The sequence below is a fragment of the Mytilinidion resinicola genome (genome assembly GCF_010093595.1).
Source record: "Mytilinidion resinicola strain CBS 304.34 unplaced genomic scaffold BDZ99scaffold_1, whole genome shotgun sequence".
Classification (NCBI taxonomy): domain Eukaryota; kingdom Fungi; phylum Ascomycota; class Dothideomycetes; order Mytilinidiales; family Mytilinidiaceae; genus Mytilinidion; species Mytilinidion resinicola.
In genome coordinates, this window is record NW_022985437.1 from 1,567,868 (window position 1) to 1,582,059 (window position 14,192).

At 50.8% G+C, this 14,192-nt stretch overlaps 5 protein-coding genes across 5 annotated transcripts; 1 reads left to right on the forward strand and 4 right to left on the reverse strand.

The window, feature by feature from the left end:
* Nucleotides 1-64: 64 nt before the first annotated feature.
* BDZ99DRAFT_565102 (uncharacterized protein) lies at nucleotides 65-3,604 on the reverse strand (the record flags this gene model as incomplete). The annotated part of the gene is made up of 6 exons (XM_033727438.1): nucleotides 65-1,432; nucleotides 1,488-1,733; nucleotides 1,785-2,194; nucleotides 2,248-2,886; nucleotides 2,945-3,107; nucleotides 3,183-3,604. 6 exons carry the CDS (start codon nucleotides 3,602-3,604, stop codon nucleotides 250-252), a joined length of 3,063 nt encoding a protein of 1,020 aa, XP_033584302.1. The 3' UTR covers nucleotides 65-249.
* Nucleotides 3,605-3,757: 153 nt separating this feature from the next.
* BDZ99DRAFT_565103 (uncharacterized protein) lies at nucleotides 3,758-8,156 on the reverse strand (the record flags this gene model as incomplete). Its single annotated transcript, XM_033727439.1, has 3 exons — nucleotides 3,758-6,918; nucleotides 6,970-7,377; nucleotides 7,473-8,156. The coding sequence occupies 3 exons, from the start codon at nucleotides 8,154-8,156 to the stop codon at nucleotides 4,051-4,053; spliced, it is 3,960 nt and encodes a 1,319-aa protein (XP_033584303.1). The 3' UTR covers nucleotides 3,758-4,050.
* A 331-nt stretch (nucleotides 8,157-8,487) lies between these two features.
* Nucleotides 8,488-10,066, reverse strand: BDZ99DRAFT_457086 (phosphatases II). Its single transcript, XM_033718609.1, has one exon. The coding sequence runs from the start codon at nucleotides 9,794-9,796 to the stop codon at nucleotides 8,834-8,836; it is 963 nt and encodes a 320-aa protein (XP_033584304.1). The 5' UTR covers nucleotides 9,797-10,066; the 3' UTR covers nucleotides 8,488-8,833.
* Nucleotides 10,067-10,248: 182 nt separating this feature from the next.
* Nucleotides 10,249-11,665, forward strand: BDZ99DRAFT_565105 (uncharacterized protein). Its single transcript, XM_033727440.1, has 2 exons — nucleotides 10,249-10,940; nucleotides 11,136-11,665. The coding sequence occupies exons 1-2, from the start codon at nucleotides 10,616-10,618 to the stop codon at nucleotides 11,459-11,461; spliced, it is 651 nt and encodes a 216-aa protein (XP_033584305.1). The 5' UTR covers nucleotides 10,249-10,615; the 3' UTR covers nucleotides 11,462-11,665.
* Nucleotides 11,666-12,386: 721 nt separating this feature from the next.
* On the reverse strand, nucleotides 12,387-14,067 carry BDZ99DRAFT_431394 (uncharacterized protein; the record flags this gene model as incomplete). Its single annotated transcript, XM_033717288.1, has 5 exons — nucleotides 12,387-13,187; nucleotides 13,237-13,379; nucleotides 13,444-13,677; nucleotides 13,725-13,829; nucleotides 13,891-14,067. 5 exons carry the CDS (start codon nucleotides 14,065-14,067, stop codon nucleotides 12,614-12,616), a joined length of 1,233 nt encoding a protein of 410 aa, XP_033584306.1. The 3' UTR covers nucleotides 12,387-12,613.
* Nucleotides 14,068-14,192: the final 125 nt, after the last annotated feature.

Genomic DNA, 14,192 nt, shown 5'->3' on the forward strand with positions numbered 1-14,192 from the left:
ATGTTTCGTATCGCCCTGGTACCTGACTAGAGATTGATCAAAGCATGAACATTTGAACCGGTGAAGGTAGTCTAGTCCATCCAGGAATTCTTATTAATCTACGTTATCAAACACAGCCCAGGGTATATTCGCATTATTCGCCCTCGACAGACTCCAAACCACCCTCAAAGATGAACCAAGAACCCAGCCCAGTACTAATCAAGTACTATATATAGTACACATCGCATCCTTGACAGCCTCGGGGCTCGCTCAATCATCGCCAGTCAGATCCACAAAATCATCCTCGGCTTTCCGCTTCAGCGATCCAGATCCCTGGTTCGGCGCGTTCAAGACGTTCGCGATCGCCATTGGCGTCTGCGACGTCCTGCCAGGAACCACGTTTCCGGAGACAGGGCCCAGAGCAAATGTCCCAAGCCCCGATCCCGTCGCATCTCTAGGCTGCCCAGAAACCATCCATGGATACTTCTCCTTTCCTCCGCCGAGCCCTGAATTGAGCCGCGAGCCCTGCAACTGCGGTAGCTGAGCTTGGGCTCGGGCAGGTCCCCCAGAATACTTGAGTCGAATCGCTCTGAGCTGCATGATGCTATCATAGCTATCTCCCAGCGCCTCTTTCAGCTCGAGCTCTCCGAGTCCTTTGATCTTAGTCTTAGCGAGCTTGACGCGCTGCTTCCATGCGGCCAAGAGCTCTTCATGACCTCGGTTCGTCTTTGTAACCACCAGCGTGTATGGAATGCCCATGCGCTCTGTCTCGCGCTTGCAGTGGCTCGCGCTCAGCTGTCGGTCAAGGTGATTTCGGCGCTTTTCGTTCAGGGAGAAGCGGCCCTCTTGTGCATTTGGGTTGCTCAGGAACCGGTTGAGGGAGATACAGTCTTCGCACCAATGGGTAACGGTAGGACGGGCCCAGTCTTGCGGTTTGCGGGGCTCATGACTGACGAAGTGAGTGAGATAGTTTAAGAGCGTTATGCGGAATACTTCCTGAGTATGCGTAGAGCCAAGGGAGATGGAGAATCTTGGGAGGAGAGAGGTCAAAAGATATAGGAGAGGAATGACGAGCGTGTTGTATTCTTCCCGTTTGACCGAAGCGGTTGAAAAGGCCGTGAGAATGGCTTGCACATCATCATGGAATGATAGTGCGAAGCAGTGTTCAAGGAAGTCGTGGAGTTCTTGCGCCGAGATGGACGGAGGGGCATCAACTATTTTCCCGTGTGGAGATGCGGGCTCATAAGCTGTCCGTTGGCGTTTGTTTACTGAAGATGTCTCGTCTTGGTCTGCGACGAGAACGAAGTTCTTTCCTATCAGTGGCACTAGCTTCTTGAATATCGCTAGAGTCTCGTCTTCCGATATAGCGTCTTCTGCAACATTACATACAGCGTTAATAAAAGCAATGACGAACGGCGTCCGGCTAATGTGGCGCTCAACGACGGGAATGATCCTTGAGTACTTTGTTAGACATGATACTAAATACTTCGTACCGAGATTGAACTTACTTGTCATTGAGGTATTGAGAGACGCTGTCCTGAGCCAACGCAACTTCTAGCAAAGGTCCTGCGTCAAGTATGGACACTGTTTGAACATCCTCTAGGAAGTTCTCGAGCTCTTCCATGACCCACGCAGTGAGTCCGGATTCTTGATTGCGGTGCAGCGACTCGTTCGTGAAACTTCCTCCGAGAAAGTTGCGAAAGGCGTTGACATGAAGATGTATCTCAACGTAATGGGCGTTGCAGCGATTGAGACTAAGAATCAGAAATTAGTATAAGAAGAAATTTCTGTAAGGGGTAACTAACCCTGGCTTCATGTCTGCAAGACTGATCCAATCAAGCGCTTTCCCCATTTCAAGGAAGATTTCCGGGGGCGTACGAATCTGATAGCAATCGAAAGCTTTCGCGAAGATGTTAAGGTCAACCAAAGCCAGGCTCGCCTTGACTACACAGCTGATGACGCTGTCGGAAAACATCTCGTAGGTCCGTACTTGTCCATCCTTCTTACAATCGGTGTTTTTGGATAAAACAAGCTGGCAAGCGCTCCGGAGACCCTCTTTGATGGTTTGTGCCATCGGATCTTTTGCGAACTGACTGGCCAGGTACTCAATAAGACTAGCTATGCCACCATCTTTGTTGAGACGATAGCCTCTAGAGTTCTTGAAGGGTCCCATGAGGAAATCTATTGCACGGTGTCGCGGGATGATAACGACTGCCTAGTTGGGTAGTCAGCCACGTAACCAGAAGTAGACTCAGAGGTAAGTAATACCGTCTTCCTGTACCAGTGCCTAGCACTCGCCCCTGAATTCCCTGTGAAACCTTCGTAGTCTTCCTCGTCTGGATCAGCACCTTCAAATGCTTTGTCTTGAATGATCTCCGTAGCATTAATATTGATGTCCTCCATGACCTGCATACCCTGAAGGTCCATGAGACTCTTGATAGCGTAGTCATCCTCATAGATGTCCGTAAGATCATGGTACTGGCCATCTCCTCTACTCTCATCGCCCTCATCGTCCTCGTCACCGTAGTAGTTTCCATATCGACCCCGCCGGCGATCGTACTCATCATAGTCATACTCCACTCCGCCGTACATCTGTCGTTCAAGTGCTGCGAGAAAGATCGAAAACCCGTTGGCTTCACAGGCCTGCTTTAGCGCCATAACGCGGCCAAGATCCTGACTCTTCAGAAGGTCCATCTTCAGGTTTGCTTCGGTGTATTTGTGCTCCAAGACATATATGAGCTCGCCAAAGTCGTTCGTCAACGTGCTCGTGTGGTGGGATTTCCATAGGCCGACCGTGTTTCGGAGAATGCTAGACTCGTACCTCAGCGTAGAGAGATCAGCGCGTGAGCCTTTTCGAACGAGATTGTACGTGAGGACCCATCTGTATCCTGAAGTGATCTCTTGCACCTATAGCACATAAAAGATCAGTGAACCATCTCCATTGTAGAGCAGAAAATTTGCTGACCTCATGGATAACATCAGAGTACCACCAAAGGTAGCAATGATCCACCTTCGACGTCGCATACGCCTTCTTCTCGCTCAAATGCTTCAACCTCACCTCGCCCCCAGTATGCGGCGACGGCAAGCAAATAACCATCGTGCCAAACATTCCGGGCGCTTTCTCGCTGCTACTTCTCATTAGCAGCCTATCTCAAGAGACCAGAGGGAAGAATGCACGGAAGAAGCCTAGCCCAAGCACTTACTCCTGGTGCGCCTTGAAATGAGCTCCCTTCTCATAAAGCAACATCTTATACAACTCCGCCCCGACCTCTCCCTCCCTCACCCCAATCTGCCTCGCAACATCCTTCACAGCGTCCTTTACCACTCCCTCCCACTCCGCATTGCGAATCTCAAACGCATCATGTCCAAGTTCCCATGTCTTCCTTACACTTTCATCCACAACCGTCGCCTCTCCTTTCCCAAACGGAGCCTGATGGCTAGCTTGCACAATAACGCGCGCATCGTGTTCGTTCAAAGGCAGCGCAATGGGTCCGTGCTGTCCCACCCATATGTGCGGATCGGCGAATTGAGGGATCTTCGCGGCCGAAGCAAAGGGGCCCGGGGCGCCGATGTCATCTAAACCTTTACGCAGCGTAGCCTTGATGTTGCTGCTGATAGGGTCCATTCTGTATGATGGGATGAAGTTGGCTGAGATGGACAACGGGAAGATGCGAGGGCGGGAGATTGGGATACGCGTAGTGATCACGCTAACGACGCCAGCACACGTGCTGACTTAGTGGCTTTGTCATTCACCATTTGGAAAACGGGCTCTAGCATGGAGTGATGATACGTATCTTCTTACAACGATAGAGTTAATTTTTTAGGCTAGGAGTACTATGAAGTCTCGAAATCCAATCATTTGAGCCAAAAGGCCGAGATGAATGATTTAACATCCAGAACGCACAATTTATAATCGCTCCTGCACCGCCAAAAGCAATTCAAAAATAAAATCAGTATACACTCAGGCCTGCTCCAGTACAAGAAGGTGGTGCTAGAGTATTCCAACATGGGTCTCTCTCTTGCTAGACAATAGGGCGCTAGTAGCACCGTGCAGACAGCCAAAGATAATACTCACAGATCGCCTCCGTTCTCATCTCTTTTTCTCTTTTCTCCAACACTGACTGCATAGGGTGGCAATCTCGGTTCAAGGCCCATCATTGCCATGTTTGCAGGGAAAGACGGTTGTGGGCGTACTGGTGACGGGGAAACTGGAGCCTCTCGAACGAAATAGTATGAGTTTTGAGGGGCATGATGCGGATACTGCTGGTATGGATTGCTTGATGATGGCACATGCTTGCCAGCGGGTCCAACGCTAGACATCCGTCCAGCAATACCATTCTGGTCCCGAAGTGCTGGGTCTATGTTTGACTCGCTAGTCTGCTGCTTTTGCATTTCGCGTAGGAGCCATGCATCTGAGATCTTCTTTTCCATCTCCAATCTCTTCTTCATTGCACTAGGGCTCTCTTTCTTCTCTTTCTTAGACCGCTTGTTAGAACCTTCGGGGCTACTGCCGGTACCAGATGTACCACTACCCGAATGACCACTTGAAGAACTGCTAGATGCGTTGCGTTGGTGATGCGGAGTCGCTGGACGTTGGGTCTGCATTGGATTGCTTATCCAGACCTGCCCTGGTCTTGGTTCGCCTTGAGGGGCAGATTGCATACTAAGCGGGGGTGTAGGTCTATGAAGAGATGGAGCTGCTGGTGTGAGAGAGGCTTGAAAGCTTTGACTACCGGGCGTGGCTTGAACTCTATGAGTATCTTGAGTAGTTGGCGTGGCATAAGCTCTTTGACTATTTGATGTGATTTGTACTCTCTGAACTGTTGGTGTGGCGGTAGCAAATCGCTGTTCGGCTAAGGCCATCTGTGCGGAACCTGACTTGAGAGAAGTAGGAGAAATTCGAGGCTGTCCGTTAGGAAGAGGCGCGGCGTTGTTGAGATTCTGCTGGTGCTGAGCTATAGCTCGAGCAAGTGCAGGATCATCGCCAAGAGAGAAATTCTTGAGCTCGAGATCAGAAAAGGTTCGGGCATTGCCAACTACCCCTTGATAGGAAGTTAAGCGATGTGAGAAACCTTCCCCATTGCCAACAGGAAGATATATGAACTGTGTATTAGGAGAAGCATGCATGTTGACAGACTTCTGTTGGATCTGGGATAATGTCTGAGCAGATTTGGGGTTCGCCTCGTAGACAGGTACTTGCTCCCCTTCGGGAGCAGCTCGAGCATTATTGAGCCTCTGTTCATGCTGGGCGACTGCAAGAGCCACCGTTCTTGGATCCATGTTCGGCGGAAAATTGAACGGGGAACCAGTAGGAAGATTTTGAGTGTTGCTACTAGACCTTCGTTGTTGGTGAGACATAGAAGCAAATCTTGGATCCAGTTTCTGAGGGGAAACTACAGAGTGACTGCTAAGAAGATTATGTGGCTCGCTAAGCCTTTGTTGATGCTGAGCCAATACAGCAGCAAATTTTGGATCGATTGCCTGCGGAAAGCTGAATGGGTGATTATTACGAACGTTTGGAGCGTTGCTAGGTCCCCGTTGTTGCTGAGACAGAGAGACCAATCTTGGGTCGATCTGTTGAAGAGAACCCGAAAGGCGGTCATCAGAAGGGGTTTGAGCGTTGCTAAGCCTCTGTTGATACTGAGCCAATGCACGGGTAGAAAGTCTTGAATCGACCTCTCGAGGAGAATCAAACGGGTGACTACCAGGAATGTTGGGAGCATTACTTGGTCTCTGGTGGTGCTGAGACAAGGACGCAAGGCTCTGGTCCACGACCTCAAGAGAAGCCGAGAAGTGAGTGTTACGAGGATTCTGAGTATCGCTAGACCTCCATTGTTGCTGCAACAGAAGACCAAATTGTGGATCGCTTTGAGGAGAGACACCCAAAGCGTGACCGTTAGGAAAGTTTTGAGTATCATTAGGCGCTCGTTGCTGCTGAGAAATAACTTGGGTTGGGTGCGGACTGTGGCCAGGAGGAGGATTTTGGGTCTGTCCATCAAGAGAGGAATGAGGGTCATGGGCTTTCCGTTGCTGCGCAAGTAGTTTCTGAATGACTTGCGGATCACGAGCATAAGGTGACAACAAGGAAGACGCACTTATTCCATTCAAGGGAGCTGGCGTAGTTTCCATATTTCGTCGGTGCTGATCCATCGCGTGAGGATTGCTGGGGTATTCAATCTTTGGCAGATAGGGAGGATTGACATTGAAGGCTTTCCTAGACGCAATAATCTTATCGACGTATTGCTGTGCTTTAGCTTCAGGGATGCCCGGATAGAGACTGTAGATGTGGTTCATGATAGCGGTACACACACGAGGAGAAACCTTACGGTTATTCAAATCGAGTGCTTTCGGTGGAGTAGAATCTGGTCGTCGACGGTTGAACAAAGCTGATTGAGGTGAAACCATTACAGCAGGAGGAGCGCGGAACGGCTGATTCTGCGGGTACGATAACTGCGCACTAGGGGATGTGTGATTGTTGGAAGCCGATGGTGGATTGGGTGGGAAATCCAAGGCTCTTGGAGATGGCTGGCCCAATCCAGCAGGATCGTGAGTTTGGTTCAGGTGTTGTGGCGCTTGATTTAGGCTGGGTGTGGAAGCGAGCGTAGTAGCAATGCTCTGGCATAGCTTGCTCGGTTCCTGCAACGCAGAAGTCGGCGTATCATTGGATAATGCAAGACGAGATTGAGCTGCTTCGAATTGCTCTGCTCCAAGCCTGTTCTCCTTGGTCTTTTCATCCTTCGGAAGTGGCTGGGCCCTAGTGAAGCCCGGTGCTTCGGACTTCTTGTTTTTGATATTGCCATTTTTTGGATGCGGCTGCTCTCCCATGGATTCTAATGCTGCAGGCGCGTTTCGCTCGTTGTGATCATCATCCCCGAAGCCCGAGTCCCTTCGAGCCTCCCTGGGTTGTGAAGTAGGCGGCTGCGAGGAATCGGTGCCCCTCTTTATCGATGTCAGCAGCAGTTCTGGTTGTGATTTTCCGAATCAGCTTACATCTGCAGCCATACCATGCCCTGTAGATTCATCGTCCTCATCTCCTTGACGCAGCACAGTCGCCTCACCAGTGGAATCGCCATCCTCGACGCCCAACAGCCCCAGCAGACTGAAGGGCAGCTTCTCCTGATTTAGGAAGTTGTATGCCCTTTTCAGTTCGCCCGGCGGGGCTTCCTCAGGGTCGATTGGTTCATTCGGATGGTCAAGCTTCCATTTGGTAATGTGAGGAGGTATGGTATCGTCACCCAGCTCCAAGGCCTCAACCCGAAATCGGTCGATGTCTTCGAGCTCGAGGTTGAGAATGGCTTGAACGGCATGAGTAGAGGAAATGTACGTTTGCTGGCCCTCTTGAATTATTTGAGTGATTATCTCCCATCGTAGGCTAGGCCAGAGGCTGGCGAAGGCAATCTAAAGGCTGTCAGAAATTTTCTCTGGGGGGCAGTGTACCAACAGGAGGCAGCCAAAATTCTCTTGTGCTGAAAATTGGGAAGCAGGAGTCATACCTTCGGTTGCTCTTCAAGATCGGAGTCTTCCATGTCCAGATGGCCATTATCGTCGCTGTCGTCGCTGGTGCCTACGCTTGCGAACGATTCTCTCCATTTATTAGTCTGTCCACTGCTGCGCTCCCACACCAATCTCTCAATACCGTGCGAGCCTTCCACCGTTTGGGGCCCAAGACGAGGCTCATCCATTTGCAATGATGGGAAAGCTTCAGTTAATCGTGGTGGCGTATTGCGAGGAGTAGAGCTCCGGTTGTGGTTTCTCCTCGTCGTCCTGTTGTGGGCAGCGGTGCGGCGAAGGTCAGCGCGGCCGTTCGCGCGATCAATCGCCATGGCTGGATCGTCGTTCAGGAAGGAGGGTTCGGCAGATGTAAAGAGCTGTGAAGTTGATGAGGTCGGGTGGCGGCGCGATGATGCGCGACGGAATGACGCTGCCGCAGAATCAGCGTTCAGAAGTCGGACTCTCGGTCGGCCTCTTGGTGGGCGAGGAGGATTCGTGTAGTTATGTGAGTCAGCGGTGCCGTGTTGAAGTTCAGTAGCTGTGTCGCCGTCGACTTGAGACGCGCGGTCTGAGTCGGATTCCGCTGAAGGTTCGAAGTCGTCGTCCGGTTCGCTGGATGCGTTCTGCCAGGAGCCTGTGCTGCTGTCGAACACACGTGGTGGACGGATGGATGCGCGAAGCTGCATTTTAGCAGTTCATGACGAAGAAAGCCGTGGAAATGTCTGGTGAAAGCTATTGTGCAAGAGCTATTGTTCGCGAGCCTATTCAGATGCCAACAGTAGCACCCGATGTGGTTTGCTGATAACGATGGCAACGCACGCCAGATCGCAGGAAACAGAGAGCAGTAGGACTGCGCATCCACGGAGGAATGGTAAAAGGTAAGGAGAGAGAGTGATAAAGCGCACGAGGAAGGAGTCGATATGGTGGCTGGGAGACGGCCAGACGGCTGACGTAACCTTGAATGCGAACGGATTTCACTTGGAGGTCCTGGCACGGTCACGCGGGGAACGACTACAATTTAATGAGAAATGGCCCGTTGATAGGCATCTTGTCGTCCTAGGGTGCCTCCGCGAGCACCTGTCTTCTAGCTAGAAAACAGCCCCCATCCAGTGAAGCATTCGCCAGTTGATGAAGCACCAAAGCGCCTCCGGCGCGTGAAGCGTAACGACAGCAAGAGATGTTGCTACCTACTGCAGTGATTCTGCCCATGTAGCCCGCCTAGATCAAAGTCTTCCCAGATGCCATCCATTATAACATCAAAACGCCCCAACGCCACGCTTCTAGCGCCAATCATAAAATGCAAGGGTATCATGTTTTTCATGCTCAGCAGCCTTCCAAACTTCTAGAGATCACGATAGGGCCGCTATCGCACGTCTTGAAAGGGTGCAGCTTCCCTTGCACGAAACCTCGCATCGTCAGAAGACCATTCCGCATCTTCCATCTCCATGTCATCATCGTAAGAATCGTCAAGGCTCCTTTTGTGTCGGATGCTGCCGCTTCTGTCTCCCGCAATGCTCTCAGCAACCTGTCCTCGGAAAACTTCCGGCTCTAAAAGACCGTAGCTGGCCTTAGCAACCGACCTTTGGGCGAGCAGAATATCCCAGTACGACTGCAAAAGGTTCTTGAGGGTATCATCGAAGTTTACGCAAAAGCGTTGCGCTTGGCATATCTGGATGGCTTTAATGTAATCGATATTGCCTAGCATCTCCATCAGGTACGCCGCAACGATGGCCGCGGATTTTTCATTTCCAGATTCGCAGAAGACAAAGACTTTGCCTAGTCTTGGGTTACTCTGATCTGAAGTGAATATGGAGGAGAGATGTTCGTTGATGAGTCGCGTAGCGCGCGGGAAAGTAGATATGAGAGTATGGTAATCGGGAACCTCCAGCGTTGCAGTATGAATCCCAGCTTCTTCGGCAGCTTTGAAAGCGCCAACCATACCCGTAGCTCTCGGCCGGATTGCCAATATCATTGTGATTCCCTCGTTTTGCAGAAACGTCATATCCTTCGCGGCAACCATTGGTCCAAGGAAGATGAACGGCAGCACCATCTGTGCTTGCCGACGGCGTTCATAAGACCAGTCTATCAGTGAATTCCGCGACACGACGCTGCTGAAGTCGACGCTGTTGAGGAAGCTAACATCGACGTCGCCAGCACTTCGCTGGGAGGGACGATCGATCTCGACCTCAGGGAGCTCATTGGCGAGGGTGGGAGGAGGAATGACAATTCGAGGAGGGGTGGGGAGTCGATAGACATATTCGTGGTGCCGTCTATGAAGTAAACTCCGGTCGGACATGGTAGCTTCTTCGTGAACAGCTTGCATCATAGTGGACCGGCTGAAGAGAAAGTGGTAGATTTGTCGTCGAGACGCGTGCTGCTTAAGTAGATGAGAGCTGGGGCAAGGAGCGAGTCGCCGTCGTGCCCGTCAAGGGACGATAGAGTGGTAGTCGCGAGAGACGGTCAAGGCATCCTCATGCTCCAGGCAACAAAGCCCAACTGGGACAAGGCCAGGTGAGGCTGATGGTGCTATATAGGATTGGTCTAACTGCAGCGTGAAGGTGAGGTTGGAGGTACAATAAAGAGGGAAAGGAGTGCGTGAATAAAGAGTACTGAAGTCGACGCCGTGGTGCCGGCAGCCATCATCGACGTCTTCCGTCAGAAGCTCCAAGGAGCGCGCTAGAGAGCTTTAGTAATGTGTGATCACGTGAAGATAAAGCAGCCCTCAAGCAAAGACGCAAGACAACCTTTCATCAAAAATTGCCATGTCACCATCCAGAGCATACGCTCGCGGTCCAGAGTTGAGGCACAGGAGGTGATCATGGTTCAAAGACATCATGCTCTTCAGCCCTTTCCTCACACCTCACTTTAACAGTGTACAGTTCCACCAGCCAATTAACAAAGGAAGTGTAACGCCGATAACGTCTTTTTACTTGGCCTCCCGCATGGCACTAGGTCTTACTATCTGCATGTCCGAAGTAAGGTAGCAAGGTGCCACAGGTGCTACCACTACCTAGTCCAAGTATATATAAGCCGTTCGCACTGCAGAGTCAATCATATGGAGTGCGTCGATAATTACCAGCCGTTTCTTAGTCGCTTCAGTTTTCTATGCAAAGTATCTACTACCATCTGTTCGTTGACGTAAGAGATGTTACACGTACCTGTCGCTTCAATTATGAATGTAACTATTCGTTCCGCCCGATTTAAGGAGCAACATGCCATGGCTTCTGTTTGTGGTAAAGCATGGTTCGACGAAGACCTCTTCGGCCGAGTCATGCATCCGCACCGAGATCAGTATCCGGGCGACGTGAACATGTTTTGGCTTCGCAAGCTACGAGAAAAATGGGTTGATAGGAATAACGAGATTCTAGTCGCTACCGTTAGCGACGAGAGTGAAACGAAAAATGTGGTGGGTGTAGCAGTATGGAAAAGGGAGGGCAGCGGCAGGAGGAAAGTATCACGGACAAGCCCATGTGAGTCCGTTCAAGATAGCAATCATTTATTCTCCTGCTTCTCATTCACATTGCTTCAATATTCACGTCTCAGATTATGAGGCGGGATTAATCCTACGAAGCTGCCTCAAATGTAACATCCACTATCTATAAACTTCTCCTCGGCCGCCGAAACCCACGTTCCAACGATCTGGCCCCTTTATCTAACACGTCCAGATCGCATCCTTCCATACCTTTCCCGTCTCTACAACGCCGTGCACGCCTTTTTCCATCCCAATCGTGCTGCTGATCCAGCGCTTGCCTCCATACTTTCAGATTCATTCCCGTACTTCAGCCACCACTTTACCACACCGGCCTCAAGACAAGAACGATACTTTCTCGATCTCCTTGGCGTCTCGCCGGCCTATCAAGGACGCGGCATCGGTGCGAAACTTGTTCGCTGGGGGATTGATGCAGCAGACAGGGAAGGTATATGTGCAGCTGTGATAGGTAGCCATGGGAATGATGGGTTTACAAGCGTGCTGGGTTTGATGAGGTGGTAGGTTGGGCTACGGAAGGAGAAGAGAATCCATTGGCTAGGGAAAGGACCGCAGGGGGCGCGATTCTGTTTCGGTGGGCGAGAGTGGATGGGGCCACTGGGGAAGATAGATGTGCAAAGTAAGGATGAGGTTAAGTGATGAGAGCAGTATATTTTTGAGGACTTGCTTTAAGGATGTGATCGAACTGCATAGTTCATCAATAGCAACGCAAAACCCAGAAGTCACCACTGGGCTCATCACCTGCAGCTCTCGAACATGACTGGCTATTCACATTAGCCGTCCTCGCTATCCACTGCTGTCGTCAAATGTACACTCCCCGATCACCGTCTCAGATCCACACCAATTTGTCACGGCGCCACTCCCGGAATACCACAGACCAACGTGCGCATAAAAATCCTCGGACCGCCCGAACAAGATATCAAATTCAGCAAGCTGCTTGGCCCCTTGACCTGGTCTCACCAGGTTCAAGCATCCAATATTCTCAGTTTCGGGTTTCCGCCTCTGCTTCTAAAGCAGCCTTAGCAAGTCCAAGCCCCCACTCCGAGCCCAAGCCCGCCCGCTAAGACTGTAGGTGCAGGATCGGGCACATACCGTGAACCAGTAGTGTTCGTCGTAGCCGAGACTGTCTTGCAGATATTGACAGGTGCTTATTTCAATCCCGTAAACAGGGTATCCCGGTTTCTTGATTATCCATGTCTTGTGACAAAGAAAAGCAAAAGTTGATGTCGGGACGCCCGAGCATGGAACTTATTGATACTGAACGGGATGTGAAGGCCCGTTGGTTTGGGATCCCGGTGCCGCATCGAATGATCTTGTTGACAGATTGGGAGAGATGCAGGTTTAGTGAAGTTGGGCAGGAGTGGGCGAGGCAGCTTTGGCAACAACATTGAGACTTGGCACTGAGTTCGATCTGTGTGATTGAGACTAGGTTGTAGAGATCGAGCTTAAGGAGAGGTTAGGAGGCTAAGCGCAGAGGTTTGCTAAGGAATTTATGCCGCCATATTGCTACTAGGAAAGCCAACATAGAAAGTGCAAATATAGTTCCATCAGACCTCGATAGAACCAACTACAGTATACGATTTGTAGGCTCCAACGTGATGCTACTTCCAAGTCTAAGTACCAGCCTCAAGACTTGGCCGAATAGCCCCTTCCACGCTATCTCTTGACGCCTCCTACGAAATCACTTCTGACATCCCACTGCACCTCACGCCGAATAATCATCTCCTCGCTTCCAGTAGCGCTCCTATGGCTCTCATCTTCCTCGTGTGTCGTCGAATGATAGATATTCGTCGTATTCTTGAGCTCCTCGGGCCTCAACCCGACCTGTGCAGCATTGGGCCCCTTTGCAGTGATCTCACGCACGCCACCTTCCTTCCAAGTGCGTTTCAGACTACCTTTTACCTTGCTCTCACCGGCGCTTACGCTTCCACCTGCGGACCCTTTGCTCATATTGGACATCTTGTAGCTCTCACCAGCCCCACCCCTTCCACTGCCTCCGGCACCGGAAGATCCGTACCCATATGGGTTCGTGCTATACCCGACTTCGAGCCCAAGACCGGTATCGAAGCTTTTTACGAATGACTTCAGACATGGGATCGTGGCTGAAATAAGCGAGTAGCCGAGTTGTGCTTGTTGGTAGACTGTCACACGAGCTAGTGCGACGCCGGAGTTCGAGGCGTGGATAGCGCGTGAGAGAGCGACCAGATGGAGGAGGGAGAAGGCTGCGACTCTGCGCTGAGTTAGCGTAAGGTCTCAATATCTCACGTAAAAGTGCTCACGGGAGTCTGAAGGCGAACGCGAGGACGACACGAAACTTGAGTCTCGTCCTCATTTGGATATGCGACACCAGATAAACGGGGACTAGGACAAGAAGGAGCTCGGTAAGAACGTCTAATGTCGAGATTATTTTGTATCTAGTTAACTGTTCGTGTTGATTAGCATCGGCGAACTAGAATAATCTCGATCTGGTCGACCTTCGAACTTACGTATCCGGCACACCTTGGTTCTACATTTCCCAAACTATGAGAACTGGGAGAACAGCCAATGCTCACCAGAAGCCCTGAGGCTACCCCCCAGGCTATCACTAAGCCAAGGAATATACTACAGATCAGCCAGAAGTGCTTCATATCGCGAGTGAAGAGGCGTTGAATGAGCAACACAACGGAGCACTTTGCGACACAGAGTGAAAGATAGAGCAGGATTTGGTCTGCAAAGAGCGACTATGGAGATCAGAATGCGCCGTGATGTATGAAGCGGACGAACTTACTCTGAAGATCTTGAAGAACTGACCGTCATCCAGCAAGTCAAAGTTTTTCCCGAGTCCAGCAGACAACGCTGCTAATACGGCAGCGAACTGACCGAAGAATAGTGTCTATAATGCATTAGGAAGCCTTGCTGTGAGTTTTGATCAAGAGATGGGGCATTAAATGTACCTGCGCTACCACCACGGCCCAATCATCCACCCCAAACATGCGTCTCTTGACCAAACATCTCGCAATAAAAGCCAATGTAGAGTAGGTCATGGCCATGAGCGTAGCAATGTACACATATCCTCCATGATCGTTCGGCGTAATGGTAGAGAATCGCTCGCTAGTGGAAACAGTCGACATAGCGGGCAGGCAAGATCAGTGACACTGGCCGATATGGATAGACTCGGGGTATCTACCACAGAAGTACATCCACCATTCTGTGCTTGAAGCTGTGCTTTTACAGCATGGTATCCTCAAACACGCGC

Bases quoted from the DNA above. Each gene is read 5' to 3' on its own strand.
- BDZ99DRAFT_457086 (XM_033718609.1), bottom strand. From the start codon at position 9,796: ATGATGCAAGCTGTTCACGAAGAAGCTACCATGTCCGACCGGAGTTTA.
- BDZ99DRAFT_565105 (XM_033727440.1), top strand. From the start codon at position 10,616: ATGTTACACGTACCTGTCGCTTCAATTATGAATGTAACTATTCGTTCC. The intron at 10,941-11,135 runs GTGAGTCCGTTC...TAACACGTCCAG, and splicing joins AGTATCACGGACAAGCCCAT to ATCGCATCCTTCCATACCTT.